At 42.0% G+C, this 18,215-nt stretch overlaps 1 protein-coding gene across 2 annotated transcripts in view; it reads left to right on the top strand.

Moving 5' to 3' along the window:
• The window catches only part of DLGAP1 (DLG associated protein 1), a 146,514-nt gene that overhangs the window by 37,232 nt on the left and 91,067 nt on the right, over window positions 1-18,215 (top strand). For both annotated transcript variants that reach the window (XM_013942782.2, XM_067290682.1), the window contains exons 4-5: window positions 10,330-10,507; window positions 12,745-12,985. In XM_013942782.2, coding sequence (XP_013798236.2) covers window positions 10,330-10,507; window positions 12,745-12,985 — 419 coding nt within the window. The remainder of the gene's footprint in view (window positions 1-10,329; window positions 10,508-12,744; window positions 12,986-18,215) is intronic.

The raw sequence follows: 18,215 nt of genomic DNA, 5'->3' as shown, positions 1-18,215 counted from the left end.
TTTTACATTGTCTTTGTCCCCAGCTGAATTGATACACTTGACCCTAACAGCATGATGAACAGCACGGTAACTGGTTCTCCATTCCTTTACTTCCAGACGCACATAAATGTTTTGGGGTGTTTCTTTTTCTTAGGATTAAAAGATACCTATTTTAAATAATTGCCAAAAAAATTCACCGTCAATCCCCAGGTAGATTTGGCATTTTTATGCAGGCTTGTCAAGACATTTTTTTCCTTTGTTCGCTCATACCCCAAAGTTTCTTCTTCATCAGAATTCATTCTGTACAACTTTGGCCCAGGGTTAGCCTGTAGCATGGATGGCATCCATATTAAAAAAGGAAAAAAACTCTCAAAAACTTTGGTAAGCATGATTTTATATCTTTTGAAGAAACTTCTGGTTTTGAGAAAAAATTTCAGAATGGAAATCAACTCCACACTTCCAGTGTGAGGTAGTCAGTGGTTTGACCCTGTTTATAAAAACATCAACAGGCAGAATTACCCAACCTGCAATACCTTTCATGCAGATCTGAAATCACAGGTTACCACTTCATGTGGTATCTCAGTACAGCAGACATTGCTGTAATTGCTACAAAACAAAGCTGGAAGGACCTTGGCACAGAAGGAGAGAATTATAGAATGTACACGGACAACTGGATTTTTGGAATTATCTAGGTTTCTTTCAAGGGTTTTCTTTTGATGTGTAAGTAGTGAAGGGAAAATAGCCAAAGCTCTTTTTTCTGAGGAATAGCTCTGGTAAAATTACATGGAGGGTAAGTCTCCCTGCTCCAGGGTATTGCTTTTGACTGTGCAAAATCTCAGACAAAAGGCAAAGTCTCCCAGAGCAGGAGAGACTGCATCTTAGAGACTGGCCAGGGAATTTCCCAGAAACCCTGCTACACACCATAATTTTTTAATTTACTTATATTCTAGGTTTTATTTTAAATAAAAATATAGAAGCAAAGTTAGTAGTTCTAGATTTTTGGATATGGCAGGAGAAGTTGTGGGGTTTTATCTTAATGAAAACTCCCATTTGAACAGTTTCTCCCTAAATCTTTATTTCTAGGGAAGAGGCAGGTGCAAGACCTGGCTGAGCTCCAAACTATACTTATCCAGCCACAGCTTGAGAAACTGGCTGTGAGGCTCTCCAGGAGGTCACTGGTCTGTGTCCTCATCACCCTCCCAACCCGGGTGCTCTCAGGAGCAGCTGGATCCCACTTCAGGTCAACACCCCACAGGTGTTTGCAGAGAAACAAAACATAGCAAGTCAAAACTACTTGCTTACAAAATAAGAGAAAGCAGTCTTCTCTTTGGGCACTTCAAACTGCTTAGTGTTCTTCAAATACAAACCAGCTAAAATAAAGGGTACTGAAATAGCCACTTAGTGAAAGTGCACATATGATCTCTCAGAATGAACCCATCAAGAGAAAAGAGGAGAGAAAATCCACAGTCAGCATCAGCACATATTTCAGTCCAATTCAGCAGTTTGCAGGTGTTAACAAGAAATAATGCCTGCTCACAGCTGGGGAGCTCATCTAAGTGTTTGTAATGGAGCCTGCTTGGCCCTCAGCTGAGTCTTGCTCTCAAACATTTGCTTGGAGGTGGTGACATTACTCAGAGATGGAAGAAGGTAAGCTCAGCTCCTTAGCTGACTTTGGGCTTTTTTTATTTTTTCCCCTTCTTCCTTAGAGTGTTATTAGCCTATCCTCCTGACTGCACTGAAATATATGTTTGTCAGAATTACTCTTAGAGTCTGATTGATGGTTTGTGTTGCACATCTGTTCAGCTGGTGCTGAATCTGCTTTTTTACTAGATACCTGAAACTTTTGAAATGGAGAAAGAGTGAATAGGAAATGAAGAAAATTGTATTTAAAATGCATTTTTGGAAAATGCAGATGGTTATTTATTTATGTAAAACTTGGGGTAGTGATAGTGACTTGCAAAACTAAGATGTGTTCTCAATCTCGTCAGCAGATGTTTATGCAGATCTAGCCTGGATATTTAGAAATTTCTTTTTGAAATAGGTGACTCAGAAGCAGACATGTGGCAGGGCCTGTGGGCTGATGGCCATGCAGTGTGTGGTCTCCATTACCTGATTTCAGGCCCACGCAGGGCTGAGGATGCTGAACAGAAATGTATGTACAGTTAGTCAGAAAAATTGCTCTTAAATAAACACTGCATTGACATTCAACAGCAAATACTGTTTTACTGTTTGCCTAGAAAACATTATTTGTGTATAAATACTGACCAATACCATAACTTGGTGTAGCACAGGAGAGCCTTCAGGGATGGGAAGTCTGCCCAGAAGATGCTTTTTAGCTGAGTGGGAGCACTATCCTCCCACTCCCAGCAGCAAGCCAGTGCTCTCGCGTAAATTGTGGCGCTAAGCGGAGAGGGCTGGTTGTGCAGCTACCTCAGCACAAGTCTGGGGTGACATTCCTGAAAAGTAACAGCTTTCCTGTTGTGATTTGGCAGAGATCTGTAAATCTCGGGGTTTTTTCTGCTGGCAGAATTAATCAAACTTTTAATGTATGAATGAGGGAGACCTGAAAATTAGGTTAGGGAGGTGGGGTCCGAGCTTGTGGAGGTTGTGATTTTTTTTCTAGAATAGCACAAGGATTGAATTGGGGACTGCCCTGATGCCGGATACACTGAGGTAAAAAAGGCTGACTATCAATATTCTGATTAGGCGAAAGTTTAATATTAATCCAAACTAAGAGACTCAAACTCTACTTTTTGACCCAAATGTCTCAGTGCAGATTTGCATATATGCAGGGGTATGTCTCGAGTGTGTTACCAGACACCTGAGAGGAGGAAAGAAATGTTGGTATGTGATTTGACTTCCTTACATTAATAGAAATAGTTACAGAGGTAACGGTGAAGTGGTCCATGTCCAATGCCTAAAGCTGTGCCTGAGCAGAGCTGGAGGCACCACCTTCCTTATTTCTCAAAGGCTTGCCTTGAAACACATGCACGTAGGTGGCTGGCTAGCAGACCAAAGTTCTTGACTCACTAAAATGAGTGTTTCATCTGAACAGATTGCTGATGACTTTTGAGTTTCACTAGAGGGAACAGGTGGTTACTGAAGTAACCAAGAACATATAGTAATGTGAGATTACTTGGGTGAGTTCGAGCCTCACTGAGGGGAGCTGGAGGAGAGGCTTTTGCAGGAAGGAGAGTGTAGTTTAATTTTTTTTTTTTGGCCAGCAGAGAGAGAGTTCATCAAAGCAGTGGTGGAGGGTTTGATGGGAAGAGTGACTGGACTGAGGCAGGAGATTCAGAAGAGCAGCCCATGATGCAGACGAAGCATCCATGCTGCCAGCAAACGATCTCTCAGAAATCCTCAGCAAACCAGACTATCCATTAGAGCAGCAAAGGGTTCGCCCATACCCCAGCAGGGGCCAAAGAGGTCCAGGCAGGGCTAAAGGAATTATTAATAAGCTCAGGCCCTCATGCAGAGTTCATTCTTAGTGTTATTCCTGATGCAAGCTGAGAGCTTTTCCAGCTTAGGTAAATATCACTCTGCTGGTGAGCAGCACTTGTTCCTGAGATTGTTCCTGCCAGCCCAAAGGGACTTCTGCTGAAAAGGGCAAGGAATATTCAGAGATGTCTTCCTCCAACAAGCATCTTTGGGCATGTGCTTGGTAAGACTGGTAAGAACGGACATAAAATCCTGGAGGCTCATGGCTTTCCTCAGTGGAGGAGAGGAAAGCAACTACTTTTCTCAAATTGGTCATCCTAGAAGATGTTCTATCTTACCATGCTAGGTGTGGCGAAAGAGGATGGATTTCTCTTCTAGTGTAAATAAAAATTATATGTTGTTATACACTTAACAGCTTTCTTCCTGGCTTCACTGAGTTGAGCTGGTTCATCTGGGTTGAACTGTTTCTGTGCTTCAGTGTCTCTTCTCACTCTCCAGGGCAGAATAGAAGAGCACTCTCACAGCTATGCTCCCCACACAAAACCCCACATAGGAATCAACACCAGCATGTAGACCAGATTTCTGATTAAAGAGAATCGTATAATGTCTGTCTGCATCATCTTCCATCTGCTTCTCTTTCCAGCTCAGTTGCATATGGCATTATGTGTCACTTCCTTGCTATGCTCTCTTCTTTCACCGTGTCTAGAAAGCACAGAGAAGACGCGGCACGTCAGTGGCAGGGGAAAGATTCCTTAAATTCATTAACCTATTCTTTTGATTGTGTGCAGTACCTGAAAGGATCCTTGAGATGAAAGAGGAGCTTTGTTTTAATTTAAGCATTAATTTTTATGCAGTAGTCAGCTTTGTTTGCTAATGTTCTGGCACTTAAAAAGGGGTAAAGATGTTCTTGAAATATGGTCATGCAGCCTCAAGTTCCCCACCCTCAAAAAAACAAACAAACAAGAAGAAGCCCCAAAGCTTCTATGTCTTTTGAGAGGGAAACAGGTTTGTAGTAAATTGCAAAAAAAATGTGGCTTCAAGTCTGGTTCTGAAGCTGGCAGGAACCATAAGTGGAGAGTTTTAAAGGATATTGTGCTTTTTAGAAGCTTTTGCAACCATAAAGTGTTGATCAAGGTCCTCCTGCCCTCTACAAAACAAACAGGAGCTCTCTGGCAGGACACCATGTGCTTGCTCAAAAAAAAAAAAAAAAAAAAAAAAAAAGAAAAGCAGAGGATAGACATGTTATGGAGCTGTATGCCATTAAACTGTTCAGAGTTCTGGATTTTTTTTTTCTTTTTTTAAGTGCTTTCCTCTTCAGCCCAACCAGAAGCTGTAAAATATGGCAAAGAGACAAATACACAGTATCACAGTTTCTGCCTCTTCTCACCCTATGACTAACATATAAGCCTTCTCAAAGGGCTTCCAAGAGATTGTTAATGCAGGCATGTCCCACGTGGTTCTGTGGTACATTGGCCAGTCCATGCAGCTAGGATGATTTGTAATCTGAGTAATGGAGTCTTTTAAAACACAGAAGGAAGCAGATGCCAATTTTGTGCTGATAGCATTGAATTTCTCCTCGTCAAATGAGCTTTTCTGGTTGTCTTCAAGTTTTAGATTTTTCTTTCTTACACTTGGCTCTTTAGTAACACACTAAGGACTTGAACAGAGATTTTTAGCTTCAAGATAGGAATTTCCTTTGAAGAGGTTCACTTGATTCTAAACAAAATAGAAATGGAGATCCCAGTGAGGGGGAAAAATGCTCAAAACTGTTTACGTGCTGCCCTTGTCTTTGTTAGTGGGATGACAGCCTTGTGCTCGCTGCATTGAAAAAAGCAGCATAACATAGGTGCCAACATGATCAGATTACCCCAGTTAGGTGACCCCCATCATGGCTGGAATCAAGAGATGCACTCGCATGGCTCTGCTCTGTACATGTTCTTCACTGATGTCCTTCAGGGTTTACTTTGTGTCAGATTGCAGTTGCTCATTCTGCCTTCCAGTAAAGCTAAAATGCAAATAAAATTAAACACAGAAGTGTATGCTGGAAGTGCCCACTAACCAGGCTAGCAATGGGGCATTCGGCCTGGAATAGTTAACCCCCAGGGAGATATGGTCTCCATTGCAGCCTAGAAAAATGAATGCTAGGATACTTAGCAATAGTGGTAGTTTGGGGGTGTTGTTGGGTTTTGTGTATGGTGTGTTGTTGTGGGGGGAGGGTTTTTTTTTTTTTTTTTAAGGTAAGTTTTAACATACTCCTTTGCTGGCTTCTAAAAGTATTCAGAGCATGATTCTGGACTTTCACTTTTTTCTGCTATGTCATTTTCTATTGGTATAGCACAGTACCCCTCTGGCACGACGCTGTGCTTTGTGCTAGGAATCTGAATGCTGAACTTGCAAAAGACAGTACAGTTTTAGGAATATTTTTCATTGTAACACTTTTGTTTTCTGTTTGTCTGGCTGTAGGGGAAAAAAAGGCAGCCGCTGTCAGTCCAGTCTCTCCCTTTTTTCATTCTGAAATGACGCGTAATAAATAAAAGTCCTCCTCATAAAGAGCACACATACAGCAGCATGCATCATGACTTCCTAAATAAAGAGGAAAGACAAAAAGACAAAGACAAGACGAAACTTGCCTGTTCTTGTAAATAGGTAAATCCCTCTTGTCTATCTTCTCTTTAGCATTTCAAAGCCATTTTGAAGGTGCAAAATCTCTTCCAGGAAAATTTTCAAGGCCGTTCCACATTTAATCTGCTAACATACGTTATACGCCCTTTAATATATATGTTTGAATGAACCACATTATGGCCAGAATACACGAGTCAGAAGTGACAAGGTAGTATGTAAAGCTAGTTAATAGCTTTTCTTCCCCCCTTCATTGATCCTGGAGGATCATCTGAGTGATTAGGCTAAGACACACTCTTGCCTCTGACTTCTCTATGCAAATCAGAGAAAATCATATTAGCCTAGGTTCTCCCACACCTACTTACATTGACCAACCACTTACAATGAATTTTAAACATGAATATATTTATTCAAATAATGAATTAAACAAATTAGGGAGCTAAACATGTTTCCATCTGAATTCGGAGGGTGTAAATAAGAACACAACTGTAACAGTAAGTTAAAAGTATTTCTTAACACGCATGTTGCAACAGTGTTGGGGTGATTAGACATGTGCATTTAAAACCCTTTCATTTCTATATTTGAAAGAAAACAGAGAATCAACCTCAGTATGCCTGAAACATATATAGCAGAAATCAAAAGGCAGTATACAAAGGTAACTTAAAGATCATGATCCTCTGTTTTAGATGCTTTGCTAAGACTTGCTTTCTGCCTAAATGAATATCTCCTCCTTGTAAGAGCTCCTCATGGGTTTTCGGTAGTGTGTTTTGCCTGAGGAAGTGAGGTGTCTATCTGAGCCATTTGCTTTTCTTTACCCAGGGGAGCCCTTATTTCTCTCCTAAGTCTCAGCACACTTCACTTCCACCTGCCCCAGCTCAGGGCTGGGACCTTTTCCAGACGATCACCTTTTCTGGACGATCACCTTGGGGCAACAGCAGCAGGGAGCAGCCAGCGGCGCAGTGGAAACCAAAAGCCATCGTCTCCTCCTTACGCCTTGTGCCATGGTTCCCATAAGTGCCGGGACCTGCGGTTCGGGGCTGCCCTTGAGTGCTTGCACCATGCCACAGAGGCAAGCACTGCAGCACAAAAATGGTGCACCTGGGGATCGGGTTCAAGATCTTTAATAATTCACATTTTCCTTCCGCCAATGAATGTATCCAATGCAGCGAGTGGAGCTAGTAGCTAGACCATTTTCTATCAGCACCCAAGCTGTCCCAAAATCTCAGTCCTCTGTGTGTGGTACTTAGTTGCTGTGAAAATTATGTTGCCACAAATGAAATACTAAGGAATGCAGAATAAGCAGAAGATACAGTTGAACCCTTAAAGGAGAAAAGATTATTTTCATTTATGGGTAACTGGTAGTAATTCTGAAAAGACAGATTAGACTTTCAGATCTTCCCCTCTAATGCATAGCTAGATTTATTCCTGAACAGAATGTTTTCAAAATTTCCAGTGGCATTTCAGCTGTTCTTTAAAGGGTACTGTAGAATACAATGATAATTTATAAAAGTAGTAGTAATTGTTATAAATGCAGATCTTCAGATATTTCCTTGTCTATGCTTTAATTTTTTTTTTCATCACTGCATTTAGTAAAACAGTGATTGTAGCAATCAGTAAGGAAGAGGCCACCTCCTCCAAAGCCTGCCGATACCCTAGTCTGTGCATATCTCCCAGCTGGTGAACAAACCACACTATAAGTGGCCACCTGTAAAATGTGGTTCTAGATATGTGCCAAACTCACCTGTCTTATACTTAGGAACAAAACCAGGCACAAAAAGAAGGCATCTGTGCTGACCACCTACATCTGAAACAACAGGAAAACGTTTACTCTAATGGATGGATGCCTTTGTTTTATGCAGAGTTGGAGAAACATTGTTACGCAGTGCTAATGCATATGGAAAATGAATCTGTGTACCTTTTGGGGTTGATTTCCGTGATGTTGGGCGCATCTATTCTGATCTCTGTATGCTGGCTACAACTACAAAATCTTGCTGTGATGTGTACCTGCATCTTGTTATATTGGTCCCAATCTTTAATGGGTACCTGCCCCAGCACTTGCAAATTTTTGACTGACAATATCTGTGCACTGAACTTTGTGATGTGCTGTAGTCTGTGCTTGAGGGCTCAGCTAATCAGTGAATAGCGACAGCACCAGGTAATATATTTGACTAATTGGCACTTAATCAAGTGTATTTGAATTTTGCCTGTCAAATATTGGCAACAAACTGTTCACAACAAATTCATAAAATAAAATGCGTTTTGAATTAATTTTAAAATGCACTTCAGGCAATGCTGATCAGTTTACAGACCTACAAAGGGTGGTGAAGTAGCTTGCATGAATATGGATATGGCTGCTGTGAGTAATGCACTGGACACTTGGTGAAAATGGCAAGAAAAATCTGCATCTTGTGACAGGAATATCTAGTAATTAGTATAAGGTTTGTTTTTTTGTTTTTTGTTTTTTGGTTTTTTTTGGCAAGTACCTGTAATTAGCAGCCAGAGGATGCAATATTGCAGATATGGCCTGGATTTTATTACCGTACTGTAACATTCGGCAATAGACCCAATTGCTGAACTACTTAGGTGTAGGATTACACAGTGGAATTGTCCTCCTAAAATACATTGACAATTACCAGAACTGTGCGTGCCACTGGGAAATCCCTCATACTAATTATCATCATTAGCTACCTGAACACAAAATATCTGCAAATGCTTGAAGAATTAGGCATAAAATAGATTCTGTTGTTTCAGGTCTGCTGTGTATGTATTTCTAAACATTAAGGAACCAAGAGTAGCTCTGTAATTAGGTTACAGATTTTTGTTTCATATACATGCAAACATCCATGTGAGATTTGCATTTCAAAATGGAGGACTTAGTTAACGTTGTATTTGGTTGGCTTTTGTAATACTTGGAGAATATTGAAGATATTTCAATATAAATATTGAAGAACGACCCTTTCAATACTTATGTATTCATTAATTGTTCTGACAAAAAATCCCCAAAACTAATTGTATAGTGAAAGAAGCATGGTGTGAATCACTTTTTCTGACTCATGAGTCAGTCTGACGCTGACTTTCTAGGATGATTAGTTTGCGGAGACAGCACTTTTCCGACACTTTCAGAGGAGAAAACATCTCACAGTAAGGTGGAGGGTTGTATCTAGGTATTGTAAGCTTTGCTAGCTGTCTGTAAGCACGTTTGGCAAGAGAACAGTCTGTACAAATTATGTATTTTTTTGTTTGCTTGTTTTTAACTACTTGCCAGTCTCGTCTGCCGTTGGTTTGGGAAAGGTAGGGAATGTTATCACTACAGAAACACAACCAGGTTTTTAAACTTCTAATTTGACATCAAGCTGTGTAATGCTATTTACCATGTTTCTCGCAAATACCAGAATAGCTCTTTGAAAACAATTGCCTGCATTTTATCAACTTGCAGCTTCTGCCCTATTAAAATAAAAAATTGAAGCATATCAAACCTAACTAGGTACCCCAAGTTCTTGGAATGTTTTCCAGGATTAAGTTGTGCTATGAGTGCATTTTGCATGTTATGTATGATCTACCTACCCTTCTCTGCCCATGCATCCTTGAAAGCTCCATAAGAAGCAGCCCAGTCACATATATAACAGGGTATCAGATTCATAGTGCTGCTGTGATCAGCATCAGGTTTCCTCAGAGAGAAGCACCTTTAGAGGAATAGAGCCCCTGCAACTCTTATGAATTGTGTTTCAAGAAGTGGATGTTCAGTTGATGTGTTCAGGGTAACCCAGCCAATCTTACTGTCACGCCTCTCCTTTTTTTTAATCCCACTCCCCAACTTGTTTTCGTGACTGCTGTGTTCAACTCCGTGAGGACACAGCGCTTTCTTCAATTGCACTCGCCTCAGTGCCTCCCCTTGCTCTTCTAAAACTCACATGTGGAGTCATTTCAGTGTAACTCCTTCAAAAGTTGCACACAGCGCACTGTTTGCTGGAGCTGGAAGCTGCCATTGTAAGTACAGTGTAAAACTTTGCTGTGCTTACACTGTAAATAAATACAATGGAGGTAATTTGCCATTCTGCTTAGGCACACTTTACAAATAAAAAAAAAAAGATCCTTCCCCCCAGCCTTTCATCCCACCAGATAAAAAGGTGGGATAATCCAAATAAAAGAACGGGACTGGTAGTATTCTTAACTTATAAATATACAAGGATTGTTTCATCACAGGTTCCAAGTTTTGTCCCACAGACAAGATTATGCTCGCTCATAGCTAAGCCATTTGGATTTGATGCAATTTTTTTTTTTTTTAACCTCCAGGATATCCAGTGAACACTCGCCAAAGCTTCAGATCCGGAGCCACAGCTACCTGCGGGCAGTGAGTGAAGTCTCCATCAACAGGAGTCTGGACAGTCTGGACCCCGCAGGGCTGCTGACATCCCCCAAGTTTCGCTCCCGGAATGAGAGCTACATGAGAGCCATGAGCACCATTAGTCAGGTGGGTGACACGCACATGTGGCCAGGAGAGCAAGGGCCAGATCAGATGCATGCGTGACATGCAGGAGAAGCTTGATTTCTGCTTAAAATGGAATCAGGCTGTTACATACTACACGTTTTCAAAACATTTTAGGAAACAGAATTGTTTTCATGCAACTTTGTGAAAGTGTGAGATTTGATGATGTCGTAGTCTGCTCTTTGCAAATGGATGAGTGGCACAACATGCAATGTCTGAAGAAGCAGTCTGAGTTTTTTCCAAAACAGGTGCTCAGCAATATCTTTAAACATACTTTCCTTAAGGCTTTTATGCTTAGTATCTGAAGTCACTAGATGCCTATGAAGCAATGAAGATTTGTTTTAAGTTCATAAGCAGAGTGTGATGCTAAGGGAAAATGAATGAAGTCTGTGGTATTTTGTATTTCACAATTTTATTAGTATTTTATGAGACTTTTTAAAGATCTCTTTATCCTATTGTATATATTCTTAACTCTGTGCACCTCTGAACTTTTCACCTCTATAGTGCAAATATTGCAATATATGTACTAAGTGCAAAGGTCTATATTATTTACCTAACACTCTGTAAAACTTCAAGAAAAATAAAGCCCACTTTGATGCATTCAGATTAGGAGTTTTAGCATCACAAAATAACCTATCCTTGCACAAAATGGGTTTTTTAGGATCGAATTGATCAGGGACAGATCTGAATGGGAGGGGACCATGCAGCCACAAGTACAAAAGTGCCACGACCCCAGGTGGACACATAGGGGCAGAGGAAAAGCAGTGGGCCAGTAGCTCATCTGCTAAATCCTGCAGCTGCAGTTCTTAGGTTTGTCTGGCTTCCTGGTATGATTTTTGGCATGTTTGCTTAAGTGAATCATTCAGATAACTTTTGTTTCTCCAAATGATTTATTCCACTAGTCCAGAAGTGTAGCAGGCAGGGTTTGTGGTACAGAATACTGGCCCTTTTAATTCATTGGGATGCTTAAGGAGAGTGTGACATTAGTGGGGCCACGATTTCAGCTATAGGCATAGCAAATATGGCTCCATTCTGAATGGTGGATATAATTTGAACTTCTGTGGTATTCTGTATTTGGGTATCTCATCTTCAGAGCAGCCACCTGCTTATTACAGAGTGGGGCACTTTGCACAGGGTATGGGCTAATGCTATAGAAAATGGGTTAGGATGTATCTGGGTGAAAACAACACTAAAATGCAAGTCTCAGATGCAGCTATATGAACTTTAGGTTAGGTTACCCAGTCAGTTTACTGGGCATCTAACACTTAGATCAAGCTATCTGCCAAAGACTGACCTTCACTTGCCAATGTGATAAGGGTTTTCTTTTTAAAAAAAAAAAAAAAAAAAGCATTAATTGAGAGAGATATTTATTTGGAGATATGGCTATCCTCTACCACTGCAGGATTGTTCTTTATTGATATACTGTCCACTGCTTTTCCATGCTGCTTTGAGCAGTTTCTACCCTTTTAGGCTTTCCTTTTCAGATGTGCATCCAAGCACACAGCATAGTGTTTTCCTTACTGAAATCCAGACTGGAATAGACATTTTAATGTCTTCTACCATCATAACACAGTTTTATCTTTTCCTGGTATCTCAGCCTTTTGCATGCCAGAAAAATAACAAAACCCTCCTATGATGGTTTCTGCGTGCACGTTTCCCACAGTGCTAATTATTATGCTTTAATGCCAAGCTCAGGGCTCGAGTCTGAGTTCAGAACCATGGGAGCCGTTACCATATAAGCAGAGGCAAATGGTTTCCAGGTTCGTAAGATCTGCAGCAAAGCCAGATGCTTTTGAACGTTCTTCAGCCTAGGTGGCTGCGAGTCTTTGTCACCACCTAGTGTCTGCTCATCAAAGGGTCTAAGGATTCCTACATCTCTCAGCCAAAGGAGTTAGCCAGGAGATGTAGTTACACAAACATTTCCCCCCTGTAGCAGAGCTGGTTCAGTTACCAGTGGAGCCCTTTCAACTGCATGTTACCACTTCCACACTTGAGCTTCCCAGCCCCAGTTTTATCACTGCAATTGCCTGTGGGTTGCATTGTGTCCAGGGTTAAGGCAACCTCCCCCTTCCTTTTTTTCTTCCCAAAGAATGTGTGATTTTTGTTTTTTGGCATTATGTACATAATGGCCTGAGGTTCAACTCCTGCTGTTGCTTGTGAGTGTTAATACAGGACAGGCTGCTCTATGCGATATACTGAACCTGCCTGATCTTTGCCTGCAGGTGAGTGAGATGGAGGTGAATGGTCAGTTTGAGTCCGTCTGCGAGTCGGTGTTCAGTGAACTCGAGTCTCAGGCCGTGGAGGCCCTGGATCTACCAATGCCCGGCTGTTTCCGCATGAGGAGCCACAGCTATGTGAGAGCCATTGAGAAGGGCTGTTCCCAGGACGACGAGTGCATATCTCTGCGGTCCTCATCTCCCCCACGTACAACCACGACGGTGAGGACCATCCAGAGCAGTACTGGTGAGTAACAACAAGGGGAGCCCGGGGGGTGGCAGCAGCAGGTTGCCTTTCTGCACAGCTCCATCAGCTCAGCTGTGAGCTCTTCTGTCACGCACCAGGCCCATAAGGGAGTCTGTGTTTCTTTAACGTACTGAGGCCACCTCAGTGAAACTCTGATCTACTTGGGAATGTGACAGCATAAAAATATGTTCAGACCCAGCACATATCTGTATCACTGCTGGAGATACAGTTGTTGAAGGCAACAGCAGGTTGCCTTCAAACAAGTTGCTCTGTCTGCTTAGCAGCAGTGCCACCTTACGCAGTTGGAGAAGGAAGCTGCATGGACTAAGCCTAAAACGAGGCACAGGCCCAATCTGAGGCAGCTGTGATGTCTCCTGTGTTAAAGCTAGCTCATTCGGGGCCAGGAGCACATGGAAGAGAAGCCAGAGGTCTTATCTTTTCTCACTCCCATCCCCAGAAGAGCAGTCACAGTTTAGCAAGACTGGAAGCAAAAGCTCTGGACTGGGAGATGTGCTAACTCTTAGCAGCTGAGGAAGGGCCCTCTGCAGGATTTTTCTTTGTGAACTGCTCCACTTTGTCCTTTTGAAAAGTTGAAAGTTATTGGATGTGTTGATGGATGTCTCAGAGAGATTGCTGCAGCGCTCCAGGGTGTATCTCAGAGAGGGGAGGGAAGGAGTGGGGAGATCTGCAGGTCAAAACATGTTCACATCCCGCTGTTACTCCTTCTGCAGTTCAAACTATTCAAGCCTTGCAAGAGAGAGAGGTTTGAATCTAAATATATAAGACTTACAAACCATCCTTTGAAGCTCTTCTTTTAATGTTTAATGTTGCTTTTTGAAAAAAAAAAAAACCAAAACCTCTTACTTTTGAAAATAACCATAATGAATTCTAGATACTGTGACCAAAATTAAGGCTTAAGGAGAAGAACATGCAAGTTAGAAACCAAAATCCAAATCTGTCTTTTCATACGTTCATTCAGGAAAGCATATCACACGTGCATACTGTTTTCTGTGGGGAAGGGAGAGAGGGCCTCTTCTTTTGACTTCTCCACATCCGTTCCACTGCTTTACACAAGCTTCATTTACTGTTCAGGCTATTACAACTGTTTCACTGTACCTACCATCTCTTTTCCAGGTTCTCTAATTTCTGTTTTCTGTATTCTAAACTTTTGCCTCTAAATTGTGTGTGTGTGTGTGTGTGTGTGTGTGTGTGTGTGTGTGTTATCTCACAGGTGCAGTTGTTTGTACATTGTAAGTTCCCTATCTCTCACTCCAGTCCTTTTATAAAGCCTCTTGTCAATTGGCTTATTTCATCAAAAGACACTTTCAATCCTTTTACCAAAAAAGTTCTGCTTAATTCATGGGCCCTGATGGGATGCACCCATGAGTGCTGAGGGAGCTGGCGGACATTATTGCTAAGCCACTCTCCATCATCTTTGAAAGGTCATGGAGGACAGGAGAGGTGCCCGAGGACTGGAAGAAAGCCAATGTCACCCCAGTCTTCAAAAAGGGCAAGAAGGAGGACCCAGGGAACTACAGGCCAGTCAGCCTCACCTCCATCCCTGGAAAGGTGATGGAGCAGCTCATCCTGGAAGCCATCTCCAAGCATGTGGAGGACAAGAAGGTGATCAGGAGTAGTCAGCATGGCTTCACCAAGAGGAAATCATGCCTAACCAATCTGATAGCCTTCTCTGATGGAATGACTGGCTGGGTAGATGAGGGGAGAGCAGTGGATGTTGTCTACCTAGACTTCAGCAAGGCTTTTGACACTGTCTCCCATAGCATCCTCATAGACAAGCTCAGGAAGTGTGGGTTAGATGAGTGGACAGTGAGGTGGATTGAGAACTGGCTGAATGGCAGAGCTCAGAGAGTTGTGATCAGTGGCACAGAGTCTAGTTGGAGGCCTGTAGCTAGCGGTGTCCCCCAGGGGTCAGTCCTGGGTCCAGTCTTGTTCAACTTCTTCATCAATGACCTGGATGAAGGGACAGAGTGCACCCTCAGCAAGTTTGCTGACGATACCAAACTGGGAGGAGTGGCTGATACACCAGAGGGCTGTGCTGCCATTCAGAGAGACCTGGACAGGCTGGAGAGGTGGGTGGAAAGGAACCTCATGAAGTTCAACAGAGGGAAGTGCAGGGTCCTGCACCTAGGGAGGAATAACCCCAGGCACCAGGACAGGTTGGGGGCTGACCTGCTGGAAAGCAGCTGTGCAGAGAAGGACCTGGGAGTGCTGGTGGACACCAAGTTAAGCATGAGGCAGCAATGCGCCCTTGTGGCCAAGAAGGCCAATGGTATCCTGGGCTGCATCAGGAAGAGTGTTGCCAGCAGGTCGAGGGAGGTGATTCTCCCCCTCTACTCAGCCCTGGTGAGGCCACATCTGGAGTACTGCGTCCAGTTCTGGGCTCCCCAGGACAAGAGGGATGTGGCACTACTGGAGCAAGTCCAGCGAAGGGCTACAAAGATGATTAGGGGACTGGAGCATCTCTCTTATGAGGAAAGACTGAGAGAGCTGGGCCTGTTTAGCTTGGAGAAGAGAAGGCTGAGAGGAGATCTTATCAACGTGTACAAGTATCTGAAGGGAGGGTGTCGAGAGGATGGGACCAGACTCTTTTCAGTGGTGCCGAGCGACAGGACGCGAGGCAATGGGCACAAACTGAAACACAGACACTTCCATCTGAACATGAGGAAAAACTTTTTCACTGTGAGGGTGACAGAGCACTGGAACAGGTTGTCCCGAGAGGTGGTGGAGTCTCCTTCTCTGGAGATATTCAAAATGCGCCTGGATGCAATCCTGTGCAACATGCTCTAGGTGACCCTGCTTGAGCAGGGGGGTTGGACTAGATGATCTCCAGAGGTCCCTTCCAACCTCAGCGATTCTGTGATTCTGTAATTCATGTTTTTTTCTAAAAGCAACAAGTGTAAATACTGACGATTGGAAATACATTGACAGTACATCACAAACATCAGAGCATCTTTAACTAATGCTGTGGTGAAATTCTCATTTAAATCCCTAACCATTAAGAAACAGTATTTGTGTGACAAAATTTCTGCTGTAAAAGTAGCAGTTGCGTACATACAGGGTTTGTATCACACCACAAAGACAGGATTTACATAAAGTGCTTATTAGTTCATCATGTGGTATTAGCTTGTGTCAAATGTGTTGTGAGGCCAATTCTGAAGAATGGTTTTCAGGGAGTTTTCAGTCTGCATTTGCCTTTATTAGATTACCTTGGACATCTGAGTGTTTTTTCAGTTCTTTTAACAATGGCTTTTTTAATGCTTTTCCTTCATAAAAATAACTGTAATCATTAATCCAGAGGAGAATGTCTGTTTTTTAATTATCATTATATAAGAGGATGTTTCTATCCCTTAGAAAAATGGTGCATCTGTTTGGGGATGATGGTGTATAAATGGAGAAGGGTGGCTGTATATATCAGCCCTAAACACTTGCAAGTCCATAAGAAAAAATCTTTTACTGTAGACTGCCCCTTGTTCATGCTGCTTTTATTGTAGTACAATCACAAACAGAGTCATGATCCCTTCTCTGGGTAGCTGGCTTTATTAAAAAATCATATGAACAAGGCCATGTTATTGAAAATGCAATCCAGTGGGTCTACCTCAGGTTACTGCTTTTGTAGTCAGCCCTTGAAAATCCTGAGAGAGGAATGATTTGCAGCCCTCTTTCTGGACATCTGTAGAAGCATTTAAAGACTGCTGTAGGTATCTATTTTTTCTTCTGTTATAGGAATTTTAATGAGTTACATTTCTCACTTTTTTTAATTCTTGGGCTCCTGAGGGTCCATCCCTTGCATTGGTAGTATTTGAGACAACTTGTCTCTCTTACTACCTGATTTACATACTACTATCTGTTTAGTGGGGCTTAGAGATGAATTAATTCCATCCAAAAGCATCTATATCAGCTCCCTTGTGGTTGCCTGTGGCTGGCTCGTAAAAGAGAAGCAATAACACAAAAGGCATCTTTGATGTTTTCTACTAATATAGGCCTCTATAAAATGGGGAATGGGACAATAACAAGACAGGTATGAAGAAAGGAGAAAGGTACCTCAGACTTATCTCCACTTAGGTGATGTTTCAAATGTTTTTGTGGCAGACGTAAGGTGCACTTATGATCTAAACTACATATTTTAACATCCCCAGACTAGAGTGCTAGCCTCCTGTTCCCAAAACACCTCTGCCTGTTCAGCCAAGGAAAATTCCTTTCATCAATAACATCAGCTATTTCTTCAGTGACCTGGCTTCTTATTTACTAATACACAAAGCTGTGATCGTACATTAGTAGTGGGAATTTCTTTGATTGCTGGAAGCCCAGGAAAACACCAACTTGACAGTGATGGAGAAGAAAAGAAAGAGCAAGTTACCTATCCTCTGGACTCAAAATTATTTTTCTAGAGCAATGATCCACAGCTTTCCAGGGAGTCTAGATAAAAATATTAAGCAAGTATTGTGCACAGAATCGCACTTACCTCTACCTATTAGCCTGTGGTTGTGGCCTCAGGTTTTAATTTCTTCTTGCCACGTAGCATTGGAGGTTTAGTTTTGAAATTAGGAATGCATCTCTACCAAAGTAGCTGTTAGTTCCTGAGGATGAACTAAATCTAATTGTAAGTGCAGTACTAATGCAGTAGTTGCAGCGCCGAGCTCAGCAGGGATAATGGCCCGACTGATGCCTTTGCATCCGCCATTGGTTTTAGTGCTGTTGTGGTGACACTGAGGTGCACGGCACCTGGCTAAAACCTAGCCAGAGTATAAAAATGGCAGTGTAGACACAAACCTGTTGTCATCAAAAAGATTAAATGCTATATTGTGAGTGGAAGAAAATCATAACGTCACCAAAGTGAAGGAGTTTCTGCAGATTTTCTGGGAGGAGAGTTCTTTGTTTGGGAGACAATCTTGTACGTCAAATGATGTTTTATCCATGTTTTTAAACAAATAAGTTTAAAATAAAGAAAAGGTAGCATGATTTTACCGCTTTATGTGGAAAAAGAGGCATTTGGGAAATAAATGCCACATCGTAACTTCAACATTCCTGGAAAACTAAGAAATATTGTAAAACCAAAAGCCTGACAAAGAAACCAACGTTCCACTTAGACTGTACTTTCTACTTCCCATTTAAATAATGTGTGGCTATGAATAAGAACTGAGCTGGTAGAGGTAAATATTATCATTGGTGATTGAAATTGTGCTTTTTCTGGATAATACTGTATTAAACA

Source organism: Apteryx mantelli, chromosome 2 (assembly GCF_036417845.1).
Source record: "Apteryx mantelli isolate bAptMan1 chromosome 2, bAptMan1.hap1, whole genome shotgun sequence".
NCBI lineage: Eukaryota > Metazoa > Chordata > Aves > Apterygiformes > Apterygidae > Apteryx > Apteryx mantelli.
This window is presented reverse-complemented; position numbering and strand designations above follow the sequence as displayed.